General features: G+C 37.9%; 1 protein-coding gene across 3 annotated transcripts in view; it reads right to left on the bottom strand.

Moving 5' to 3' along the window:
- Positions 1-17204, bottom strand: part of LOC145254775 (protein-glutamine gamma-glutamyltransferase K-like) — a 553491-nt gene that overhangs the window by 9942 nt on the left and 526345 nt on the right. For all 3 annotated transcript variants that reach the window (XM_080113548.1, XM_080113549.1, XM_080113550.1), the window contains exons 8-11: positions 11366-11501; positions 8744-8847; positions 6111-6353; positions 2319-2597 (exon numbers count right to left, since the gene is read on the bottom strand). In XM_080113548.1, coding sequence (XP_079969674.1) covers positions 2319-2597; positions 6111-6353; positions 8744-8847; positions 11366-11501 — 762 coding nt within the window. The remainder of the gene's footprint in view (positions 1-2318; positions 2598-6110; positions 6354-8743; positions 8848-11365; positions 11502-17204) is intronic.

The following is a 17204-nucleotide window of genomic DNA, read 5'->3' as shown; positions in this document are numbered from 1 at the left end:
ATATTTAGTCAGGGTTTATTTGTAGGAAAAAAGTATCCTCATGCCAGGTTGTCCTGACAAACTCGTATATAGAGAAACCTTAGACACTCGAGGATATTGCCTGGTAGGTATTCAAAAGTTAATAAGCTGAAGCATGTATATCGTACACAGGTGTTGAAATCAAGATCATGCAGGTATGTGTGTGTGACTCTGTGTGTGTGACTGTGTGTGTGTGACTGTGTGTGTGTGTGTGACTGAGTGTGTGTGTGTGTGTGACTATGTGCGTGTGTGTGTGACTGTGCGTATGTGTGACTATGTGTGTATGTGACTGAGTGGAATGTGCGTGTGTGTGTGTGTGTGACTGAGTGTGTGTGTGACTATGTGTGTATGTGACTGCGTGTGTGTGTGACTGTATGTGTGTGTGTGACTGAGTGTGTGTGTGTGCGACTCTGTGTGTGTGTTTGTGTGTGACTGAGTGTGTGTGTGTGTGTGTGACTATGTGTGTGTGTGTGTGACTGTGCGTATGTGTGACTGTGTGTGTATGTGACTGAGTGGAATGTGCATGTGTGTGTGTGTGTGACTGAGTGTGTGTGTGACTATGTGTGTATGTGACTGCGTGTGTGTGTGACTGTATGTTTGTGTGTGACTGAGTGTGTGTGTGTGTGACTGAGTGTGTGTGTGTAACTGTGTGTGTGACTCTGTGTGTGACTGTATGTGTGACTGAGTGTGTGTGTGTGCGTGTGTGTGACTCTGTGTGTGACTGTGACTGTGTGTGTGTGACTGTATGTGTGACTCTGTGTTTGTGACTGTGTGTGTGACTGTATGTGTGACTGTGAGTGTGTGTGTGTGTGTGTGTGTGACTCTCTGAGTGTGTGTGTGTGTGTGTGTGTGTGTGTGTGTGTGTGTGTGATATTAAATCCACGGCATGATCATATTAACACAGCAATTCTTTGTCAGATCACAAAAGTTAAGCAACAATGAGCCTGGCCAGTACCAGATGGGTGACCATTTGGGAATCGAAAGCACTGTATGTGCTCTTCACTTATCTCGGCATTGTTTCCAGTCATCCTGAATTTCTACTTACCACTGGAATAAAACAGGGCCGATTTTGGAGAGATGAGGTTGAAGATTGCGCAACTCTTGCTCTAGAAATTTCACATGCAAGCCACAGCATTATCAGCGATGTTCATAATCTTCATCAACAACGATGGATGAACACTTTTTTTTTTTTTTTTAATCCACGTGTGTGCAGTTGTAATAGCCATGTTGAGTTTATGGAACTTCTTGTTGAACGCCAGGGCAGTTGAATACTTGTATGAATCAGCGCCAAGCTTAGAAACCACACACAGATTCAAAGTCGTAAACCGCGAGCTGTCGTGGTTGTGGTCGTCTGCAATCGCCATTACAATGCAGAACACTTGCAGGATAGGAAGACAAAGTTTTATTCTAACAACTTTATTGGTTCATCTCCGTTAACATATTAATGTTATGCATTCGCTGCAGCTGGTTGCTCAAAATGCGATTCCCAGTCTCTATAATTGTTAAATCTACTTTTGTCATTGGTCCAAGATATATACAGTAAAACACAACACAAGGTTCATCTTCGTTAACTCTTTAATTAAAAGAGGAATACAAGTCCACAATTATGGATGAAGTCAAAAAGATTAAGAAATCCACGTGATGTTAAATGAATGTCGCTTTAGGAGGAGGGGGCGGGGAGAGAAAAAATGTCCATTAAAGAAAAAACGATGAATATCTTGTTTGTAAGAAAAGGAAAAATGTTCATTTATGAAAAATGTGTACCGTACACCCATGTTAAAGGCAGAACCGTGTGTGTGTCTGTGTGTGTGTCTGTGTGTGTGTCTGTGTGTGTTTACTATAGTAGACCCATGCGTATACAGCTACAGTAGCCATGTTGAGTCCAGAATGTTTCTTGTAAAGCCCCAGGTTCGGACCGAAGTAGATGTAAACTTTAGCTAAAATTATCCAATATGGCCCAAATTTTGTACGTATTTGTTTGCCTGTTTGTTTTTTTTGGGGGAGGGGGATTTTATGTTGAAAAAGTAAAAAAAAAAAAAAAAAAACAAATTATTGCTAATGGAAGTCGACGAAACCGCGTGATTTCCAGAGACAGTAGATGCAAAGTGTCCAGGTCGCCGTCCTGGATGAGGAGAGTTTCTAAATGTTAAAAATATACAGGTCGGTAGAAAATTAAATTTTAATGCGCTTAGTAACAATTATCTTTGTATTTAGTTTTTGTTTCGATTCCTCAAATGTTAATTATACTGCAAGATTACTTAAAAGAAAAATCTATGTTGATGACGACTGTAGAAACTGACCTGCGTGCGGCTCAAGGAGAGCCGTGTGGGAGTTCTCTTTCAGGTCATTAGCAGGCACGCCGGTATAGTATGCAGCCGCCGCACACAGGTGCACTTTGACGCTTCGCGGTGAGGCTGAGTTATTCTTGACGCGGAGGGAGGCGGATACATCACCAGTGCGATACCCTTCACCCGTGAACATAAAATCAACATCCGTCTTGCTTGGTGCCGGAATATCTGGAATCGAACGCAATGTGTGGTGGTTTGCACGTTCCAATGCCGCAGCAAGTTCGGGGCTACCTGGAAACAGAAAAAAAAAAAAAAAATTACATGAATGTGGTGACGATGTTTACACGTTCGTGTAAAAAACGAAAATGATTAAGCTTGTTTCTGCGCAAGACATTCTGCGCATACACTCGCCTAAATTAATTTTCAAAAATAAATAAATAAACAGTAAATATTGCAAAAAAAAATGAATTATGGATTTAGGGAACAAGCAAACATATTAAAATCGAAGGATAAATATTTTTCAAAAATAAAATCGAACGATAAATGTTTTTTAAATGCAATCAAACGATAATGTTTTAAATGAAATCGAACACTAAATAATTTTTATATAAAAACCTTCATGATAGAAATAATAAACTTGCGACATTATTTTTTTTTTATTTTTTTATTTTTTTGCATTATCAAGGCTACGAGGCCACTCGAGGATAAGTGTTAAAGAGTGTACAGTAGAAATTGGACGATATAGTAATCGTTAGTAATGGAAATTCGGTAAATTTGTTAACTTATATGGAACGGCTCATCAAAAATTTGTTTATGTTAGACTTGAAGACAACCATACTATAGTCAGCTGGAAAGCAGGAAAACGGAAGACAATTCCATAGGCGTGCAGTTCCAAGAAAGAAGCTTTGTTCATGGAATCTACGTTTAAGTTTAGGCACAGATAAAGAGTAGGGGATAGTCTTTTCTGCTAGACGGGTGTTTCTTGTGGAAGTTTGGCGAGGGAGGACTATAGATTGTAGTTCAGTCGAGCACTTGCCATGAAAATAACGATAAAACAGAGACAAACTCGTAACATCTCTTCTATGAGAAAGAGGTTTCAGGGAAGAGAAAAGGACATCTCCTACGAGGCTACGAAGTCTATTTTGAACTCTATCAATGCAGGATAAATTCTTTCTAGCAGCTCCTGCCCAGATGTGACAACAGTACTCCATCCTTGGACGTACCTGGCTCTTATATAGACAGAGAATTGCATCAGCAGTGAGATATCTACTGGATCGATAGACGGATCCCACCATTTTTCCAGCGGCCTTGGCAACGGATTTAATGTATGTGTTCCATTTAAGATCAGGAGTAAAAGTCAAGCCCATAAATACACACACGCCCACAAATACACACACGCACACAAATACACACACGCACACAAATACACGCACGCACACACAAACCAGTTAATGTAGTACGTATTAACATTCACATTTTAACCCCCCCCCGTGCTTCATGCTAAATTTTATACATTTGTAACAAGTATTTTTGGAAGCTATAAGTGTATATTACATTTAGTATTGTCAATGGCTTTTTTTACTATAGAATTACCACTTATCAAGGCACGAAGGCCACTCAAGGATAAGAATTAATGATTGTCAGATGAGACAACACCGTGATGGTGTATGATGGTGGAAATTGGGAAGAAATGAATTTATTTAAGACGGCAGCTCGACAAGAACTTGTTAACGCTGGACTTGAAAACGACCATGTTATAGTCAGTTGGGAAGCAGCACCGCGGTATTGTGTTCAACAGTGTTGCAGAAGTATCAATAGTAGTAGCAGCGAAATTTATACTCTCTATAACATATTAAGTATCTCGAAGGTGCTTCATGCCAAAATTTGTTGCAAATCTTTCAAATAGTTTTGGAGCTGATAAGTGACAAGCAGGCATGGTTAAATCGCGTTAATGTACGAACGAGATCCCAAATTTCTAGCATCGGAAAATTTAGGTCACGTGATATAAGATGCAAATGACTTATAACAGTGAATTAAAATGGTTATAACCAACATGAAACAGATTTTGGGAACGCATAACGCATACGGCACAATCACGTTGACACACCGGTTCCCACCAGATCACTGAAGTTAAGCACCAATGAGACTGGCCAGTATCAAATTGGTGACCATTTGGGAAGGCTAGGCACTGTATCTACCGTGCCAAGTCATAAGAAATTTCCAGGTTTGTATCTGGAGGTACATTAATTCACTGGGAGGAATGCACCCCCAGTCTTAGTTAAGATATGCATTTAAGAGAAAGTAATCCTGATGACGTCAGAACGTTGGATAGCCATGGAGGAGAATGAATCTCTAGCAGATCAACGGTTCTATGGTATTAAGAGTTATGTTATTCGACTGCAGCTATGCGGATGATCTCAGGACAGGCGAGTCAGATGCTGCTGCGCTGGGGAAGGTAATAGCAACCCATCCCATGTATTCTGCAAAGTTCAAAATCATGTGATGTCTTCAGAGGAATCGAACCAACAATGGACAGAATCCTATGGAGAACATTATCCATAATTTCATCTATGGTATGAATATGTCACAATGCAAGAAGACGATAACGATGCGGAAAATTTTTTTAAAGAAAAAAATATACTTAGACACGTGCGTGTTCCTGCGTGTTCTACTTACCAAAGAGAAATGACAGAAATGAAATGCCCCCCCCCCAAAAAAAGCGATACACATTGTTGGGGATGTCCTTCACATAAAGAAAGGCATCTTTCCATAAAACATGGAAGTTTCTTTTTATGGAAAAAGTAAAGCTGCCTCTACAGACGTTCATACAACTTTTGTATTTTGGGATTTATAAGACACCAGTGACGAAATGTGCGATGAATTAACTAAACTTATTTTATTAAAGATATTTTTTTCATGGTTCGTTGAAAAAAAAATTATTTTAACTGTTTTGAAGGTTCTTTTAACTGTAATTTTTGTTGTGAGTCTATTTCTGCTCGACTTTTAAGATCAATAAAATCACAAAATTACAAAAGGTAACCAATTAAAAAAACAAAAATAAAAAACTATTATTTTGCCTCTAAAATTAAAAAAAAAATCGGATCTTTCGGTGCCCGTGAAGTTGCTCTGAAAGACCACACAGATCCCCCCCAAAAAAAAGTAAAAAAAAAAGAGATTTTGTCATTTGATATTGCACTGGTCAGCTAATACCACATGACCTAAATTTTTCAAGGCCAGAAATTTGGGACCTCTTTCGTATACTAACACCTGTTAAATTATATAGATTGTCTTTTTCTAAATACTTTTTTACAAGGGAGTCACTGCTTATCAAGGCCCGGAGGCCACTCGAGGAATAGGGTTACTGAGACAACAACTTAGTGATCGATGATGGTGGAAGTTGGGTAGAATTTGATTATTTAAGGAGGAGAGACATAAAAAATTGTTTATATTGGACTTGAAGACGACCATGTTGTAGTCAACTGAAAAGTATGCCAACAGAACCGAGTTCCACAGGCAGGCAGTTCTAGGAAAGAAGCTTTGTTTATGGAATCTGCATCCAGATTTAGGTACAGATAGAGAGTAGGGGAAATTGTTAGTAGTGGTTGTAGCTAGACGAGTGCTTTTTGTGAAAGTTTGGCATGAGGGTAGCATAGATTAAAGCTCAGACGAGCAGTTGCCATGGAAATAATGATAGAGAAAGGACAGGCTCGCAAATCTCATCATCACCCAACTAGACTTCGAAGATGGTTCTGAACTGTGTCAAAGCATGATAGGTGCTTTGCTTTGGGTGCTCTGTTTACTCACCGTCGGGATGTTTGTAATGGTGGGTGAGATCGTCCCTAGAGATCGTGTTGACGGCTTTCGTGCTGATCGACCTGCCAACAGCGTTCTGCTCGACAGCAATCGGTTCCATGTTGCCCATCGCATCCATCATCCAGTGCACACGGTGACCGTGGATCTCAGCAAACAAGTATTTACAGTCATAGCTCAAATGAAGCTCTCCATCCCGGATGCCCTTCACTGGAGCCGGTCCACACGTGAACACACCTGGAGGGAAGATAAGAAAAATAAGTAAGTTATAATAAGAAGAACAATATATACTTTGTTGGATTTTTAGAAAAAAATTATTTCATATGTAACAAGGCCAGTATTTATGTTACACACATTACATTAGTGACACACGTTACATGTTCTATGTCAGAAAGATTCTGAGTGAAAAAGCTGCCCTCTTTGGGTTCATTCGAAATCAGCGATGAAAAAAGTTTCATGTAGTGTCCAAGCAGTTCGCTTTCTGGTGCAGAAGTAAATAAAAGGTCCCGAGGTATCGTAGTGCCCATTGAGGAGATTGTAGGTCAAAATGACATCACTGCATATTCGACGGCGCTCAAGGAAGAAAAGGTTCAGCTTTTCAAGTTGACTTTCATGGGGCAAATCTGATAGAGCCTGCACCACTCGAGTAGCCTTTGAATTCTTTCCAGATACTGGGTATCACGTATTAGATATAGAACAGAAGGACACTGTACTCTAACGGTGGTCTGAAGAGGGAGAGCTACAAGGTACCTTCAATAAGTTTCCAGACGTTTTCCATTTGGGCACTTTTAATGATAGTAGACACATGAAACTCTAGTCCCCTTCGAAGTAATCTCCTCCGGCTGCAATCCAACAACTTCTGGAAGGCCCCATGGAAGTCCTCTTGCGTGAGCATGTCAATGACCCTCATCACAGCCTTTTTCATCTCCTCAATTGTCTGATAATGATAGCCTCTAAGGTTTTCCTTGAGCTTAGGGAATAACCAAAAGTCACAGGGAGCAATGTCTGGACTATAGAAAGGGTGGGGAACTGTCTTGATGCCCATTTTGGTTAAATAGTCTGTGACTTGGGACAAACTTAGCACAAATCTTTCACATCTTCAGTTCCTCGCAGATAATTGTATGCACAGTTCCCACACTGACATCAAATTGTGCACTTCTTGTCTCTATAGACACACGACGGTCCTTATCCATGAAATTCTTTATTTGGCCAATCAACTGTGGTGTTCTGACTTTCTTACTCCTATGCCTCTCATCATCCCTCATAGGCTCCCTGCCTATCCTGAATCTCTTATGCTACTCAAAAACTGATGCTCAATTCATACAAGATGGTCCAAAAGTAGTCTAAAGCATTCCATACGATTTGTGACATTCTTTCCAAGTTTAAAACAGAATTTTATGCATATCGTTCTTCTAAAGCACCCCCACGTTCATATTGCATTTTTGAAATTCACCAGCAATGACAATCAAGCTTTAGTAGTGTGTATTCCAATTCCTGTTGTAGCTGTTCATTTGAACCTGAAATCCTAAAAATTGGTTTGTCATCTAATAAGATGTATAGCAATAACATATTGAATTTTCAAAAGTCTATGACAGTTTTAAATGCATGTACAAAAAAAAGTCTGGAAACTTATTTAAGGTACCTCATATTTCAGGAGTGAGTTTGCAGAAAGAAAGTCGTATAAGAAATAGGATGCTTCTTGCTATGTTAGTTGACTAAATGCAATGTTTTGATGCCTTAAAAGACGAATCAACCATAAGGCCAAGAAAAAGATCTTGGCCTTATGGTTGATTCGTCCTCGTTTGTCTCCTTGAGCAGAGCAGTGTCATTACTGAAAGTTGAGCCTGGTTGGGCCAGTTTGAACCATAATGATGTCTTTGGGTATTGTCAAGAACCATGCTAACAATTAATATAAATTGTCGGGAATTTTTAACAAGAGCCAACAAAACAAAAGAGGGATGAAAAGCGTAAATACAGAATCAATAACTGTTACCAAATGCAAGATAAATTACCCTTTTTAGGGTTAGAGAAAGATATGAAGAACAAGAGATAGAGAGAGAGAAAAGAGATACAGAGGATACAGAAGGAGAGATAAGGAGAGAAAGGAAGAGAAAGAAAGAGGAGAAGAGAGAGAAATGTGGGGGCAGACATATAATCACTTTTTGAGGGGTTAAAGAAAAGATATGAATAACAAAATCTGGAAATAAGAAAAAGTAATTGAGAGAGAGAAAAGGAAAGAGCAAAGAGAAAAAAGCGGAAGGAGAGAATAACAGAGAGAGAAAGGAAGACGAAGAAAGATAGAGATGAGAAGAAGAAGAAGAAGAAGAAGAGAGGGAGAGAGAGAGAGAGAGCATGCACATAACCATTTTGGCTACTTTACTATCAACTTCTTGAGGGGTTAGGGTTTGGGTTAAATACACGAATAACAAAAGCTGGAAATAAGAAAAAATAATTGAGAGATAGAGAGAGGAGAGGGAGAAAAGTATGGAGGGAGAGAGATAGTGATAAAGGAAAAGAAAGAAAGAGAGAAGAAAAGAAGATAGAGAAAGAGAGCGATCAAGAGAGAGAGAGAGAGAGAGAGAGAGAGAGAGAGAGAGAGAGAGAGAGAATCATTTTGGCTACTTTACCTTCACTAACTTCTTGAGGGGTTGCATCGTAAGCCTGCCATCCATCATAAGAACCGGGCAAATCAGGTCGCTTAAACCAAGACTCGTTCCAAACATGGAAATCCCTGCACATCAAAACAAATGACTCATCATCAGAATTACAGATAAAAATTGATCAGAATTTCAAAAATATTTTCTGAACACACGTGAGTGTATATGAGTATGCATAGACGCTGTATTGCAACAAAACCCAAAACTTAAGAAAGAAATAAAAAACAAAACAAAAAAAAAACAAAAACAAAACGAAATAGCTTATAAAGACAACTGCTGTATTTGCAGAGACCCAACAGTTTATTTTGCAATCGTTAGAGTTACATGCAATTTTTTTTTCAATGTAATCGCTACCACAAAACAAGTCAAATGCTTTAGCAACCATCTCCTATAGTGTCTATCTGTCTATAGTGGCCTTCAGAGAGTCAATCGCATTGTGGGTATGTTTGTTAGTCTTGACCTTGATCATGCTCAAGAAGAATTAAGTTCGGCTACCATTAATGAGAAACAATGTTGAGTTGAACAGCCATGCTTGGGTCGTCTTGGCCTTGTATGCAGGAGAGGAGTCCTGTTAGAAGATGTAGGGGCATCCACTGGCGATCTCATTCGTCCAAGTATCCTCAGTATCCCCCGGCATCTACTTTACGTTTTGTCAAGTGTCGAATTTTGCTGAAAAATCCTGCATGTGTTTGGATAGAGTATAATACCTTGATAAACCCAGTTTCAAATAATTAAATTCTTGCCACTTCTGAAGTTTATGTACCATGCTATTTTTAGGTAGGGTTCTAACTTTTAAATTCTGTTTTTATTGTATCTTTTGTTTATTAAATTATTAAGTTAAAGTACAGAATAGTTACGAATTTCTGATGAACTCATAGCACCTGTGCTCCCTTGATATACATACTCCCGACTAACCCAACAAGCAGCAAAATCCCACGCCATCATTGTTAATGTCCCTAGATGCTGGAAAGCCTTTTACTTTAATGGTTTCTTCCCTTGGACTGCCAGATTTCCCTCTCTCTTTTTTGCTTCCCTGACTGTACAAACCTGCAGAAGTTTAAATGTAATGTGAACAAACATCTCACAGCTCCACAGTCCCTCGTTAGACACAAACTCAAATAGTAGCCAGTTACATACCAAGTGGCAATGCACCTTGTTTTGTGTGAAAAAGATTTTAAAAATCCATTCACTTTCTTCGTTTGCACAGGGTGGCCCATAAGTCACTTTATATTTTAAAAATAAAATAACTTTTTTCTATTAATATATTTTAATTTTTCTTTTCAGAATTATAAAATAGAATCTTTTGAAATTTTTTATATGGATAAATTTACACAGAACAACGAGTGAAGATAATTGGATTTTACTTTGAAAATGGATGGTCACTTGTTGCAACGCAAAGATCTTATATGCGCCATTTTAATGTTCGGCATCTTCCTAGAAGGCCTGAAATAATGAGCTTAGTGACCCGTCTTCAAGAGCTAGGCCCCGTAAATGATAGGTATAAACGTGGATGAGGTCGCTCAGTACGTATACATGAAAATACTGAAGATGCAAGGCGTACCATTGGAGAGAACTCAACCACATCCTCTCAAAGGCGTTCTTATGAACTTGCCATCTCACGAAGTTCTCGACAGCAGATCCAAAGAGACTTTCACATGTATCATCACAAGATTCAATTAGTGCAATCTTTACAACCACCAGTCTTTCAGAAACGACTAAATTACACTATCAGATTTCAAGAAACTGCAAGAAATGACAATGAGTTTATTTACAAGTTGATAATGGCTGTGACTGTAACTGCAGAGAAATATAGAGATATGCTAGTGTGTTTTGTTCAACCTCAGTTAGCAAACATCCCAGGGTATTGCTGGCAAAAAGATGGAGCAACTGCACATGCAGCTAGAGCCATAATGCAGTTGTTAACTGATGTTTCAGGATCGAAAAATTTCTCGAAATTCCGATTTTAAATGGCCTCCACGTTCACCTGATTTGACAGCACCAGACTTTTGGCTTTGGGGATATCTTAAAGACAAAGTGTATGCAAATAAACCTCGAACCACCCAAGAACTTAAGACAAACATATGACAGGAAATTCTTTCCCCACAACCTCCGATGTTAAGAACTGTAATGGAGAATAGCTTAGAAAAGAATCGACTTTGCGAAGCCGAGAACGGCGACTTCTTAAGAGACATTATATTTCGTAATTACGTCATTAAAAATTTCCACACTCTAAACTGTGTAATAAAAAAAGAATTAGTAAAATACAGTCATTTAAGAAAAATTGTTTAATTTTCAAACTGTAAAATGACTTAAGGGCAACTCTGTATTATGTAACCCCCGTCCCTTTTGTAAATTCATTTCTTTTTAATTTTCCTCTTTTTAATATTTTTTTTTACTTCTCTTTATTTTAATTTAATTTTTATAGTTAACATCTTTTTTTTTAGATTTTTGATTTACCCATGAATTTACCCCTTAATTTACCCATTAATTTACCCATTATTTTGTTTCATGTTAGAAAATCTAAATTTGAAATATTAAACAAAAATATTTAAAAATAAAGTTACAGAAAAATATATAAGAGAAAAACCTTACCAAATGGCGTCATCATACATCTTGCGTGGTTTTCCATCTGTCGTCCAATAAGCATCGATGGGTCCGCTGTAATCACAATCATGTACCGATTTGAAATTTGTTACACATCGGGTTGGGATACCAAGAGTTCGGAATACTGAAATAATAATAATAATAATAATAATAATAATAATAATAATAATTCAGCCCCTGCAAAATAAATAAATAAATAAATAAATAAAATAAAATGGAGAGTCGAAGTGCATGGAAAGACCAAGAAGAGAAAGCACTAACCAGACCTCCACTGGATGAGTGTGAAAAGGACTTGGACCTTGAGAAGGCTTATTGCTCCTCAAATTCCAGCGAAGACCAATGATTGCTACCAACGAGAAATCAATAGTAAACGGCTATTGCTATAGCACAAAGTAATTTTCAAAGGTTATTGAAAGAGATTGTAAGTACTGAAAATCTGGGGGTACTTGTTGTCACTCAGATTTCAGGGAATACCACAGGTTGTGAAAACTCTAAGCAAGTAATAATAATGGAAATGAAAACAACAAAATCCCGAGGAATATAGGGGTACAAACAGATAAACTCATCCAAGCAAGAAGACCGACACCGTAATAATTAATATGAAAGAAAAAAAAGAAACTGCTAAATTGTAGGTTTTATTATCCCAGCAGACCATAGAGTGAAGATCAAAGAGACAGGAAAACAAAGCAAATACACAGAACTTGCCATAGAACTGGAAGGAATATGGGACATAAAGAAAATCAATATAATACCAATAATTGTAGGAGCACCAGGAACAGTCTCAAAGAACTTGGAAAAAAATAAGAGAAATTGGAATCAAAGGGTAAACTGAGACTATACAACACATGGTAATGCTGAAAACAGCTGAAATATTTCAGGAAAATCCTTGAATGCGGAAACTAATCCACAGGAGTGACAAACACTAACCGGCTATATAGAAACTGCAACAAAAGTAGAACAAAAAGATAGAACACCACATAGAACCAAGAAAACTGAAACTGTAAAATTGTAAGTTAACCCCCCAAAAAGTTGTAGTGTCAGCATCGATTGAAATCATGCCAAATAATTGAGAAGGGTCAAGGAGGATGGAAAGACCAAGAAAAGAAAGCACTAACCAGACCTCCACTGGATGAGTGGAAAGAGGACTGGGACCGTGGGAAGACTTGTTGCCATCCATATTCCTGTGAGCACCAATGATCGCTGCCAGTGAGAAGTCAATGGTAAGCAGCTATTGCTATAATACAAATTCATTTGCAAAAGTTATCGAAGGAAGTGGAGAGTACTGGAAATCTGAGGAAACTTGTTGTCATCTACATTTCAAGGAACACTACCGGTTGTTGCCAATTAGTAATCTCTGATCATGGCCCATACGTGAATACAAACAATAATAGCGAGCAATAATGAAAACAGCATTAGTCAGTCATGAAACTGCATACCTTCACCTGACAATGTAAAGATGGGTCAAAGTCTTATCTGAGGGTTTGTTTTTCCACATTGTATAGGGCGTCCAAAAAGTCAAAGAAGGGTTTTAAGACATTGCGAAATATTAAAAAAAATGCAAAATTCAAACAATCTTTATTCATGAAAAATAATGTCTTTTAAATGTTGCCCATTTTCAGCTTCGCATATTTGTGTTCTTTCCAAAACATTATTCATGACAGATTGCAGAATGACTGGATTGCGATTGAACTCTCTTATTTCGTTCCTGATGTTTTTCTTCAATTCTTTCAGGGTTTGGGGTTTGTTAACATAGACTCTTTCTTTAAGATATCCCCACAAGAAAAGTTGGTGCTAGTCAAGTCTGGGGAACGTGGTGGCCATTTGACATTGCCATAGCGAGAGATAATATGCGAAGCTGAAAACGGGCAATATTTAAAAGATATAATTTTTCATGAATTAAAAAAAAATTTTTTATTTCCCAATGTGTTAGTCAGATTGTGTTAAAATTACAGAAAAATATCATCAAAAATAAAAAATCTATTTAAGTTCAAAACTCTTCATTAACTTTATTGGACATCCTGCCTAAAATTACGCCATAGAAATGTTGATAAGTTTGTATACCGGTCACCGTTGTTTAAGAGCAGAATATCCATATATTAAATTTGGAAACAAAATTTCGAAATTTTCCATTTTGCATGACTTTAACCTTGGTCATTGAACGAGATATTCAAAAATCAAATTAGTTAGACGATCAACGATATTTTGACCAAGTATGGTGACAGTTGGTCAAGCAATGTGGGCGCTAGTCTGTACAGAGGCAAACAAATAAACTCAGCTGAGGTATTGATTGTAAGAGTACTAGGAACAATCTCAAAAACATTTGAAAAAAAGACTAGGAGAAATTGGAATCAAATGAAAGACTGAGACCATACAGCAGGCAACAATAATGGAAACAGACGAAATTTTAAGGAAAATCCTCAAATAGAGAAACCAACCCACATAGATTATAAACCCACATGAATTATAAATACTAATTAGCCACATGTAGGTTGAAAATAAATTTTAAAAAAACCATAAAAATAACATCGCATGAGCCAAAAAAAAAAAAAAAAACTGAAACTGTCCCAAATCCCATAAGATAAAACCTATTGTAAGTTTTATTATATGAAAAAAAAAAAAATGTTATTTTTTTCAAGAAAAGTCTATTAATTTTTTTTTTTTCAACAAATCTTTCAAAGAAAGAAATTTTGTTTTTATAAACGAAAACATGGAAAACCTGGTACTTTCTTTTTTTTTTTTTTTTTTTTTACTCATGTTCACCCCAAATAAGACATATTGCCACTTGGGTGTAAAGGGCTACCAATTGGGATCATGTCTAAGAAAGATTAACAAGATGTTGGTTTATGTTACATTTGAACTTCTGTATATCAGTCAGGGAAGGAGGTAAAAGGAACGGAATTCCAAAATCTAGCTGTTTGAGGAAAGAATCTATTAGAGTAGAAAGCTTTCTAACATTTAGGGATTTTAACAGAAGAGGTGTGATTTTGTTGCTAAGCGTCGAGGGGGCACAAGTGCAATGAGTTCATCAGAGCACATTCCATTAAAATACTTGTAAAACAGGCACAGAGATACAATATTGCGGCAATAGGACAGGAGTTGAAGCCTTTTTTTTTTTTTTTTTTTTTTTTACATAGGAGTCATCACTTATTAAGACCCGGAGGATAAGGGTTATTGAGTGTACAGTAGTCAATGCGACAATATCGTAGTAATCATTAGTAATGAAAACTTGGTAAATTGGATTACTTAAGGGGACGGTTCATCAAGAATTTGTTTATGTTGGACTTGAAGACAACCAAGTTGTAGTCAGCTGGGAAGCAGGCAAACGGAAGGGAGTTCCACAGGCGTGCAGTTCTAAGAAAGAAGCTTTGTTCATGGAATCTACGTTTTGATTTAGGCATAGATAAAGAGTGGGGAAAATTATTGACAGAAGTTTCGGCTAGATGGGTGTTTTTCATGAAAGATTGGCGAGGGTGGGGCAGAGATTGAAGTTCAGACGAGCACTTGTCATGGAAATAATGATAAAACAAAGACAAGCTCACAATGTCTCCTTTGTGGGAGAGAGGTTGCAAGGAAGAGAAAAGGGCTTCTTCCACTAAGCTAAAAATAAATCTATTTTGTGCTTTGTCAAGGTAGGATAAACTGCTTCTAGCAGCTCCTGCTCAGATGTGGCAACAGTACTCCATCCTTGGACGTACTTGGCTTTTATATAGATAGAGTACTGGAAATCTGAGGAAACTTGTTGTCATCTAGATTCCAGGGAACACTACCGGTTGTTGCCAATTAGTAATCTCTGATCATGGCCCATACGTGAATACAAACAATAATAGCGAGCAACAATAATGAAAACAGCATGAGTCAGTCATGAAACTGCATACCTTCACCTGACAACGTAAAGATGGGTTAAAGTCTTATCTGGGTTTTATTTTTCCACAGTGTATAGGGCGTCCAAAAAGTCACTGAAGGGTTTGGAACTTGAATAGATTCTTTATTTTTTTGATATCTTTCTGTAATTTTAACACAATCTGACTAAGACATTGCAAAATATTTAAAAACAAAATGCAAAATTCAAACAATATTTATGAAAAATAATGTCAGTGAGATATCTACTGGAGCGGTAGAAAGATCCCACCATTTTTCCAGCAACCTTGGCAACAGATTTGATGTACGTATTCCATTTCAGATCAGGAATAAAGGTCAAGCCCAGAAGCTTGTCAAACCATGGAGCCTCCCCAAGACGAGAGCCATTCATTTCAATTGCTGCCAGATGGAGATCAGAGCGTTGATGATGAAAAGATAAAAGCCTAGTTGGCAAAATGGGATTTATTATATTGGAGACCCTTTTTTGGGACCCCATACAAGAGAGAAAGACTAGTGATAGATGCACCACCCCAGATGTGGCAACAATACTCCATGCATGGACAAATAGTTGCCTTGCAGAGGTACAGGATACTCTCAGGTGTGACTAGATTTCTAGCTCGATAGAGGGAACCCACCTTCCTTGCAGCACCCCCCCCTTCACCAGGATTTGGCCTTCGGGCTAAGATCAAAGTGTAGTATCTGTCCCGGCAGATGCTGCAAGCAAAGACCATTGCCCTTGTCGCAATGAGTTTCTGGTCATGTAGGTGCAACCCTATATACCAAGAGACTTTCACTACCCAGCTCCCATTTCCCACCTCTTGGGAGCTGGTCTCCTTTTCCCTTCCCCCTCCCCCTCTCCACATTAAAAAACGGCCTCATGTCTAATTTTTTATCATGGGGAAGCAAATAAACACAGCCCACCTTCCTTGCAGCAGCCTTCACAATGTCCTTATGTATTTGCTCCAGTTCATATTTCCTGTGAATGTTAAGCCGAAGAGTTTTGAAGGAAGAATTCTCAGGTAGGGTGTTAAGAATGTAAACCAAAAGTTTTTATCCTTTTCATGGAAATTATTTAAGATGTTTTTTTTTTTGTTGTTTGTTCTTTTTTTGTTTTTTTTTTCTTTGCAAGAAACGTTTCAATTCTTAAAGTTTTTTTTTTTGGTACGATGAAACCATTTTTTTTTCATGGAAACAGCTATGATTGAAAACAATTTGTTTTTATTTTTCAAGAATTTTATCAGATAGGTGATTTTTTTCCTTTTTTTTATAAAAAAAATCATCTGCTGATAGCTGATTGGCTAATCACCTTGTTTTTTTCCAGCAACTTAAATCTCTTTTTAATTTGAGCAAATACAAGATCACACAGATTAAAATACTCCATGTTTCTGGCCCTCATTCGGCTGGCTGATGTGACACAAGGGTTAGAAAGTGGGTTTTGAAGAGCAAGCACCCTAGAAGAAGACCACTCTGGCTTGCAAAAAGTGCCTAAGCAGCATCGTCGACATTTCCCGGTAAGGGCGCCTCAGGCGATAAGCAATAAACTAGCCCCTTCTCAAATGGAGAAGCCAAATCCTGGGAGGATGAACTTACTAAAGCCATACCTCAGTCAACAAGGAAGAAGACAAATTTTAAAGTGGCGGTGGCTTTGGTACCGAGGTATAAAAAAAACAAACCCTGGTTGTACTCTGCAAAGCTTATTCACATCTCAAATTTTGTCAAATAAATATACTATGACTAGCATAGAGACCCGACTTTGCTCAAGATTGAAGGAACTGCAACGAATGTTCCACACCTCCAATACTCTTATTGTCATCAAAATCAGTGAAATCGCCTATTTTTCAATTGAATTGATTGCTTATTTGCTTTAGTTGGGGACCCACTGTGGTGCACCTGTAGGAACTTTTATAAAATTGCTCAGCCTTTTCGGAGTCCATAGGGAATGAACTCACAGACACACACGTGCATGGTG

The sequence above is a fragment of the Euprymna scolopes genome, chromosome 30, assembly GCF_053919585.1.
Source record: "Euprymna scolopes isolate OS-2025 chromosome 30, ASM5391958v1, whole genome shotgun sequence".
NCBI classification, from domain to species: Eukaryota; Metazoa; Mollusca; class Cephalopoda; order Sepiida; family Sepiolidae; genus Euprymna; species Euprymna scolopes.
The sequence above is the reverse complement of the archived record's forward strand: the minus strand, read 5'-3'. Positions and strand labels throughout refer to the sequence as shown.